This window comes from Calypte anna, chromosome 2, assembly GCF_003957555.1.
Source record: "Calypte anna isolate BGI_N300 chromosome 2, bCalAnn1_v1.p, whole genome shotgun sequence".
In the NCBI taxonomy this organism is placed as follows: Eukaryota; Metazoa; Chordata; class Aves; order Apodiformes; family Trochilidae; genus Calypte; species Calypte anna.
This window is the reverse complement of record NC_044245.1, coordinates 128,018,139-128,027,177: the sequence shown is the minus strand read 5'-3', so window position 1 is coordinate 128,027,177 and position 9,039 is coordinate 128,018,139. Positions and strand designations below refer to the sequence as shown.

The following is a 9,039-nucleotide window of genomic DNA, read 5'->3' as shown; positions in this document are numbered from 1 at the left end:
ACAGAACGCAGCACTGGTGTATGCGTCTGTTAATTTGCGGTCCCAGCAGGTGGCTGGAGAAGACGGGGTGGAGGAGTGGCTGCGGGACGGGCCCTGCAGCGGTCGGAGCGGGCAGGCGCAGCGCAGCCTGAGGCAGAACGGCTGATCCTCCCCCCGCCGCCGGGCCGAGCTCACCTCCCGGTGCCTTGTGAAGCGGCAGAGGGGCTGAGGCACCCCCGAAGAAGCGCAGTTTCAAATCAGATGGCAGAAGCAGCTTTCTTCCAGCAGTAACTTATGCTGCTGCACACAGGGCTGCTCCTCATCTATTCAACAGCCACAGCTTCTGCAGCAAGCCAAGCAGGGGGCACCACATCAAAACAGCCTGGTGTAGCCCTTTCTCAGTCTCAGTCCATCTGTGTAGCTAGACAGAGAATTGCCAGCCAAAAACTTTCTGCATTTCGCTGAAACTGACACAGAGACAGAAGAACTTTCCCTCTTTCTCATCTTCCATGGGGACTGAAACCTACTACACTGCAATTTGTCTTCTGTTGTGCTTGTTGCTTCCTGCCTTTTGTTATTTGAGGGAAAATAATTAACTACTGCTTCCACTTTCCTGAGTTACTGCTCAATGCATCTATATGTGAAAAGTTCAAGTTCAGAATATGACTGACAAAATAATCCTGTGTGAGATCATAGTTGGCCTGTGAACATCATCTGTAGCACATTTTTCACATTAGAAGGGACAGCTTGCCAAATTTATGCTAAGCTTTCCTTGATACCAAGAGGCAGCTTAATAAAGAGTAATAAAAATGTCTATGCAGTTCATGAAAATGTAAGAGATCAAGACTCTGAACTGTCATCTTACTGATGTTCTGGGGCTTAGCAGTTTCCACTTGAAACACAACATATGTAATATCTCTGGATGTAAGAGAATGTGTAGTGTCCTATAAGATCATATATCTTTAGAAAACCAGAAAATTTACATCAAGTAAGATGTGGCTGGATGTATTAATATAGTTACAATGTTAATTTTTTTGTGAAAGGGTAAAAACAATCAATACCCAGATGTGGGAGACTTTGGCATGAAGGAATGGCTCATACTGACTCTTTGCTCCAAATCCCTCTAATAAATATTGCTATTATTCTTTATATATATAATTTTATGTAATGAATGCAGATTTTTTATTCAGTTTAGATGGTGGTTTCATTAAATCAATTTTAGTGCAAATTGTATTTATTCTACTAGTATCAAGATCTTCCTTCTTAGTTAAAACTAATTTGTAATTGCATTTTTATGCCAAATAAAATGATCAGTGATGAAAGACTCAATTTTAAAAATGGTATTTGTAAATTAAAGGAAGTGTCAATCAAAAGGGGACATTGAGTATCACGGTGTAATTAAAAAACACAAGATAGAAAACAACTTAAAAAAATCCTCTCACTTCAGAGCTTTCAAGCAGTCTGTAAGCACCTGTTAACATTCACACCTCACCCCAGGCATTGGGAGCTGCCCCTATTTCAGAGAGAAAGGGAAAGAGAAAGGGAAAGAACAAAGTGGCCACAGAGGTGTGTTCAAGTCAAGGTTAGATTTGAGAATCTCCTGACTTCCATTCCACGATCATACCACAGTCCTTTTCTGGGGGAGTGGGAGTAAGCAGAGGGGAACAGGGTAGGTTTCCCATGCTTTCTGTTTTGAGGATCCCAGTTTTTACAATTAATGTCCTGGTCAACAGAGTTCAGTTCCAGCCTCTGCCTGGATTCCTTTCTAGCTTCTCTTCTCACCTGCAGCTATCACCTCACCTGCTTTCCAGCTGCAGACTTTGAAGAAGGGTTCCACATGGAAAGCAAAGTTGGAAATAAAAGCTTACTGAATATAGATTTTTTCCAGGTCTGAAAACTGCTCTCAAGAGTATGAATTGTCGTGTCAGCAAAGTGCAATCCACAGCTAGGATCGTGCCACTACTTCTTCCTTTTTCCAGGTAATTAGAAAAAGGGTCAGACAGCAAAGGTGTCATATAGTTGGGCAGCCTGTAGTAGTGAGTGGGATGCTGTGTGTGATGTTGAGGCAAATTACTGAGTTAGGAGGGTAAGGCAAAGGTTAACAAGAGAACCAGAAAATTAAATTTTTTTTATATTTAACATTTGTGATAATTATTTCACAGTCTAAAATGAATGCAATTTTAAAAAATGCCCTACCCATTACTACCTGCCTGGGAGGAATCATATTAATATTAGGGAGAAAATACTTCAAGTACTTGCATCATGGGCAATTTTGTGGTCTACAGAAATAAAAAGGGATATTATAATGCTATTCTATACAAATCCTACGTTCCAAAGTTTTACAGAAAAGTCATGCTTTAAAAGTCTTTGCATTTCTATCATTAAATAACTGTACAAAGGATATAAAAAGACTGGGTTATCACATCTGGGAAAAAATGAGAATATCATACAACTGTAACTAAAAACTTGCATCAAGTTAAGTTACTTGATGTACCTTATATATAAAAATGGGCATTTTTTAAAGTAGTGTCCATATGTCATGGCAATGTGTCAAGTTCCTTTAACTCCCGTTACAAGTGTTCATTTGAGACCTTACAGAGTTCTTTAAGCTTCTCAAACTTTGACCCCCACTCTTGAAGGCAATCATAATTTATATCTTCATCATCACAAAAGGAGTTTAAGGAACTAAGGCTCCCTGCTAGAGAGCATTGCCCTTCTAAGCAGTAAAAATGAATGGTGTCAGCTGGAAGACTCTGTAGATCATTGTCTGCATCCCAGATGATTTGAGAAACATATTCCTTGAAGTCTGGTATGCTGGTAACAGCTGATGTTGATGGTTTCTGATGTGCTTGTTTTGGGAGTGAGTCTCTTTTTGGGTCAGTGGGTGTCCTGGAGTGTGGAGCATCTGCCCTCAAGGGGAAGTGGGGAATGGTATGCAGAGGTTTCTTCAGTTCATCTATATCATAAGCATTCTGGGGGAAAAAAAAAAGAATGTAAACCTCAGAGAGAAACAACATGAAAGTAAACAGGTTTCAAAAACATTTTAAAACAATGAAACACAAAACTGGGTTTTGTGAGTTTTGAAGAAAAGAGGCCCTAGTTGAGAGAGCCAAATACAGATCACACCAAAAGCCTGTGAGTGATGACAGTCTTCAGGTAAAGCAAGAATGCTGTGTCCAAAGCAACCCCCTCTATGGTGGCTGCAGATGAGCATCATGAAAGGTAGAGAGTGTGTTGAAGCAGAAGCCTCTCATTCAAGGTTAAAAAAAACCAAACCAAAACAACACAATTGGATAAGGACAAAAAATTAAATAAATGGTCTGGGAAAGGAAGGTGAAGAGAGGTTCAATTTGCAAAGAATGGATTTGTTGCATCATACCTGGTCATGTTCTCCACCTCCTTCTTCATTATAATTGAAGACATTTTCTCTAACATCCTCCCAGCTTTCACGCTCTTCAGGAATGTGGTAAATTCCTCCTTTCCGAAACCCTGAAGTTCCCCACTGACTCCACACTGTATAGGAGACCAAGAGTGCTGAAAGACATGAAGACACATACTTGTTAAATGACAAAGTATCACACATGACAAACAAATAGTTATATAACTCCTGAGATATTAAATCAACTCTTAATTTGACAATGAAGTTCCCAGGTAAGTAATGCATAATTGTTAATATATAAACAACTTATATTCAGGAATGTAAAGAATCATCTATGTATATTACATCATAAACTTCATTAAAAGGGTATTTTACTTACCTAAAGGAATCCATTTAAATAGAAGGCATTTTGGCCAATCTCTGGCCTTTCACCAATCCTGAGTAAATAAGATACCCAAAATAAGTAAAACACTGTTTTAATGAAGGTTACAACTGTAATATAATCACGGAGTCTTTACTAATCTGAGATGTGTGTGAAGTTTTTCTTTATCAACATAAGAAACAGTTTTATGGTGTTATTAGCTTTTTTAGTCAATGTGTGCCTGAAACTGGACACACTGTGAACATCTTTCTGCCTCACACTTCTATTGATGCTTGCCTGTTAAGATCATAAACTTTCTAGAGAAAGATCTCTGCCTTCCTAATATATGAGTAGCATGTACTATAGGTCCTACCTTATACTAATGCAAGGGCTTGGGGCAAGTGGGAGTTGCAGGTTGCTGTGGCTGCACACAGATTCTCACACATAGATAGAAAGCTCTTATTTAAGAAGGACTGAAAATATGTTATTTTGAAAGAGAGAAGTCCTAATTTTGCTTGAACTGGCTTCAAAACAAGTAAACTCTAACTATGTGCTGATGACTGTTTTTTAGCTTTCTCAAATGAACTCCTAACTGGTGATCTCCAGAGAAAGTGAAATACTGATCACAGTGTCGAAGGGTAAAGACTTGATTTAATGGAACAAGGCAAAAGATGAAAAAGAAAGTAAAAAGTACTTGCTTTCCTACCTAGGAAGACAAGGAGGCACATGCTGATTGCCAGAATAGACCCAGAGCTGAGTCCAACAGGTCTTCCAGCCTTCACCTGGCTGATTTCACACCATCTTCCCCTATAACCTTCAGGGCACTGGCAGATGGTCTTGTCTTGGGATTGAGCCACACAGGTACCCCCATTTCTACAGGTCCATTGTCCACAAGGTGATGAGGTACAGTGTCTGAGCCCTGTAAGGTTGTCAGTCACTTCTACTTTCCCAGCTGGACACCTGAACAGCAAAAGAAGAGACCTTTTAGGCAAGCAAAGCTCCTGGTGTGATATGTTGTTTTGTCCAAAGTTTGTTATTATTTCTTTAAAGCCAGTATTAAAGTCTTGTCAAGCAAACCACAAATCCAAATTGAGAGTACAAAATAGATGTAAACACAGTGGGCTAGTAGGCTTATGAAAACATGAACATATGTTCTGCTTTCCCCATCTAAAATATATGCAGAAGAGCTTCACACCTTCATTTTAGAAAGGAAGTTTGTTAATAAACAGAAGGAATCTGTTTGGCTCCTGAACAGACTAACTCTGTTTCTACAAACTTGTTCAAAACCCCTGATAGGAAATGAATGCCTGAGCTTGGTGGCGTTAGCAAGCTCTTAGTATAAGCTTTGTGATGTTCATCTGGATCTTTGCAAAAGAGATGTAATTGACCTCCTCAGAATGACCCACCTCATCTTTTAGGACTTAAATTGGCAAAAAAAAAAAAATCATTTCTTGTGGTATGTAATTGGAGAGGCCACGCAGGAAGAGAAGCATAGACCTACTTTCCTGCAATCCAAAGAAGAAATACTAGTGAGTAAGTAGAAGAGCCTTCATACTGTTCTTTCACAAGACCAAAGAAAGGAGTATCCCAGGGCACACACTTAAAACTATCTCACAGCCTCCTTCAGCAATGAATCACCTCAGAATTGCCAAATGTTGGCTGAATTTAAAGAACCGAAGTGGCTCCTTCTCCTAGTACTGCATGTGTGGGTTTTTTTTTTCTAATCATAAATATCTGTATTTTGAGTTGCATATTTTAATATCTATTTTGAAAATTTTCTTTAAAGAGTGGATTTTCTCCAAGGAACTAACTGTAGGATACCAGCTGATGGGCTGTGGTTCTGACCCTGGGCATCCAATTTTAGAATACAGTTTTGTGTGCATTCCTTGTGACAGTCTAATTTTGGAAATCTCATTGGTTTATGCTATGTATGATTCATTTCAACTTCTTTACAGAAAATGTATGTAAATATATATCGTATATGCAATATATTTTATACATTGTATATACACACATGACATATATATGCTATATCAGAAAATATATTTTCACACAGTGGAGAGGCCAAAGCTTTTGCAATCCACCTTTTATCAAAGGGCATTTCACTTCCTCACAGACCTGCGATCTCAACAATGGAAAAGTGGGAGTAAGTAGGTTCACTATCAGACTTGCAGCAAAAGACAAGTTTGGGCCATGACAAGAGATTAGATGGGGTGTAGGATTTGCCCTTGGAATTCCTCTCTCTGGCCAGCAGCAGTAGGAAGTTTCACAGATAGAAGCAATTTGCCTGATCTGAGGTAGAAAGAAAGACCTTCCCAACCATCCCTGGATGAAAACAAGAGTCTGCTGTACCGGCATTCATATTTTCTCCACAGGTCTACACAGAGGAAAGGGCTGTAACAGGGCTGGCTGCTGCAGGCACTGGAGTGGCATCCCATGGTGACACCTTGCCTCCTCAGAACTAAGCCAAACTCTGTGCTTCTGCCTTCCACAAGAAGTGGCTGACCATTCAGCTGTACATCCCTCATGCAACCTGCATCATATTAGGGGAGTACAAAGAGGAATAGGTTCAATTAGCAAGCCTTGCCCACCAACACATATTCAGGAGACCTCAGAGCACTGTAGAAAAATTTAAACATTTTTTAACAAGATCTGGTTATATAGTTTTTTATAGTTATATAGTTTTGTTTCAGAAGAAGAGCTACAGGACATGTGCATATGTGCCCTGGCTGATCTAGTGATGGAAAATACACAACAACTTGGTTTTACCGATATAGTGTTTAGCAGAACTGTGTTGTGAATCAGAACAGCTCCACTAAATTATTTTAAAATTAATTATTAATTTATTTATTTAAAAATTAATAAATTAATCTAGATTTAAAACAGAATCTTAAAAACAGGGCTGAATGAGAACCAACAGAATCAAAAAAGCTATCTTCTGTTGAGGAACAAGCTCCAGTCCCAGCACTCCAGTTCCCCAAGAAATGTTGTACTGTGAATTGCCTCACAAATCCTTCTCCTCCTACCAGGAGATGTTGTATATATTCCTTAAACCATTCTGAAGCAAAAGGGGAATGAAGATCACCGTATGGGTTTTAGACTCTCCAATACACTCAAAGATGTCACTTTTAGGCTTTAATTCCCCCCTCTGGGGAACCCATCTTGTCACTTACCTTGGAAATCGCTCTCTGAATGATTGGGAAGGCGGTTTCCTAGCACAATTGTTGCCCAATCCATTTCAAACCACCTGTTTGTACCCAAGACAGAGGTCACTTCTTGGTCACCTCCACCACTGTTAATGCGCAGGGTAAATTCATTGTTGTAGCGCTCCATGGTCAGGAGAACCCACTGCCCGTTGTTTATACGTAATGTCCTCATTCTCAGAGAGTGATTTTTGTCTCCCAAGCTGAAGTTAACACTAAAAAAACCCTCAACCACCTAGAGGAAGACAATAAAGACCTTTAATAACAGAAATGCACTTCCAAATGTAACTAAACAATCCCACCTCAAGAAAAGCACTTGAGTGTTTAAAACACAACTGGCACTCCTGCCTTTAAAGGCTTTATTCCTAGATAGAAATTATTGCAAGAAAACTGCAAGTCCAGGAATGTCTTTTCTTTACAGGCCATTCTTCTAACTCAGATGAACTTTCATCAGTCTTCTCCCTATTGATGTCTACCTCTAAGTCTTCCCAGCTGACTCTCCTGTTAAAATCGGATTAATTAACTTCTGTCTAACTAGTATAATCCAAAAAGCTTTTTTCAACAAGAGTGTAGAGACAGGTCTTGTAGCCAGAGGCAGATAGAAACAAAGGGAAAAGGCAAAACAGTCTTTTTCAAAAAAGGAAAAGTCTTGCTTTTTATTACATTAATGAATATGTGTCCTTGGATGGAAAATGCATCCTCTTCTTTTACTGGAGTACTCCATGACAAAGAAAGATCACTGAAACAAGAGTGGCATTTGGAGTGCTCACCTCCAGTCGGATGTACCCATTTCCATCTGCAGAGGCCAAGCTGAGCAGGGTGCTGTGGGAGATGCGGGTCCGCACCATCAGCTGGACCTGAGTGCTCTGGGTGCTGAGGATGCTTCTTGGCTCATAATGAATCCAACTGTCCCTTCCAAAAGCCCATTCGGGAAGCACTAAGCACAACACACAAAATCCAAGAGAAAATCTCAGAAATTAGTGCTCACTCAGGTCTCCACAGTTTGAGAATTAAGCTGTTCTGAATGTCAGGATTTTAGTTCTTAAGAAGCTTTAACAGTAAAAACGCATCATGGAAAGCAAATCCCCACTGCCAAGCTAATTAGAAAAAGAACAAATCAAGGATACTGAATTTAGCTAGGAAAGGGACAATCACATAATGTCTAAATCTAGTTTTTCTTTCAGTAGTTTAGTCCTATGGTTAGTAATGCTCACTGTTAAAAAATGTGCAGTCCCATTTTCTCCCTGGAGGGTGCAGTACCTTTGTCACAGGCTGGTCCAGAATATCCTGGGAAACAGTCACATTGAAAGAAATTCCAACCACCAACACACTTGCCATGGACACCACAGGAAGCCATCATACTGCTCTGACACATTTCATCTGTAAGAACACAGCCTGGAGCACTGTTCAAGGACTCTGCAGGATGCTCTAAGTCATAAACCTGGAAAAAAACCCAAAACAAAACAAAGAAAAGCACCAGGTGTCTGCGGTTAAAGCTACTTAACCCTAGACTGGTCTTAGCAGCCCTACCTACCTTACTATCAACAATGACATTGCCAATGCAGCCAACAAACCCTCTGAAGTGCCTTTGTGAAATGTAGTAAGGCAAAGTCTTCTTAACTCCACCCAGTTGCAGGGGCTGATGGCCACTGAAGAGCCTACCCATCTGAAGGGAAGGAGGGAAGGGAGAGAAGAAAGAAAGAAAGAAAGAAAGAAAGAAAGAAAGAAAGAAAGAAAGAAAGAAAGAAAGAAAGAAAGAAAGAAAGAAAGAAGAAAGAAAGAAAGAAAGAAAGAAAGAAAGAAAGAAAAGAAAGAAAGAAAGAAGAAAGAAAGAAAGAAAGAAAGAAAGAAAGAAAGAAAGAAAGAAAAGAAAGAAAGAAAGAAAGAAAGAAAGAAAGAAAGAAAGAAAGAAGAAAGAAAGAAAGAAAGAAAGAAAGAAAGAAAGAAAGAAAGAAAGAAAGAAAGAAAGAAAGAAAGAAGAAAGAAAGAAAGAAAGAAAGAAAGAAAGAAAGAAAGAAAGAAAGAAAGAAAGAAAGAAGAAAGAAAGAAAGAAAGAAAGAAAGAAAAGAAAGAAAGAAAGAAAGAAAGAAAGAAAGAAAGAAAGAAAGAAAGAAAGA

The 9,039-nt window shown here is 39.3% G+C and overlaps 1 protein-coding gene across 1 annotated transcript in view; it reads right to left on the bottom strand.

Moving 5' to 3' along the window:
- Positions 1–2,054: 2,054 nt before the first annotated feature.
- LOC103536315 (neural-cadherin) overlaps positions 2,055–9,039 on the bottom strand; it is a 52,038-nt gene continuing 45,053 nt past the window's right edge. The window contains exons 26-33 of the mRNA XM_030445858.1: positions 8,457–8,588; positions 8,183–8,363; positions 7,693–7,859; positions 6,893–7,157; positions 6,072–6,252; positions 4,426–4,679; positions 3,359–3,513; positions 2,055–2,951 (exon numbers count right to left, since the gene is read on the bottom strand). Coding sequence (XP_030301718.1) covers positions 2,550–2,951; positions 3,359–3,513; positions 4,426–4,679; positions 6,072–6,252; positions 6,893–7,157; positions 7,693–7,859; positions 8,183–8,363; positions 8,457–8,588 — 1,737 coding nt within the window. The 3' untranslated portion in view covers positions 2,055–2,549. The remainder of the gene's footprint in view (positions 2,952–3,358; positions 3,514–4,425; positions 4,680–6,071; positions 6,253–6,892; positions 7,158–7,692; positions 7,860–8,182; positions 8,364–8,456; positions 8,589–9,039) is intronic.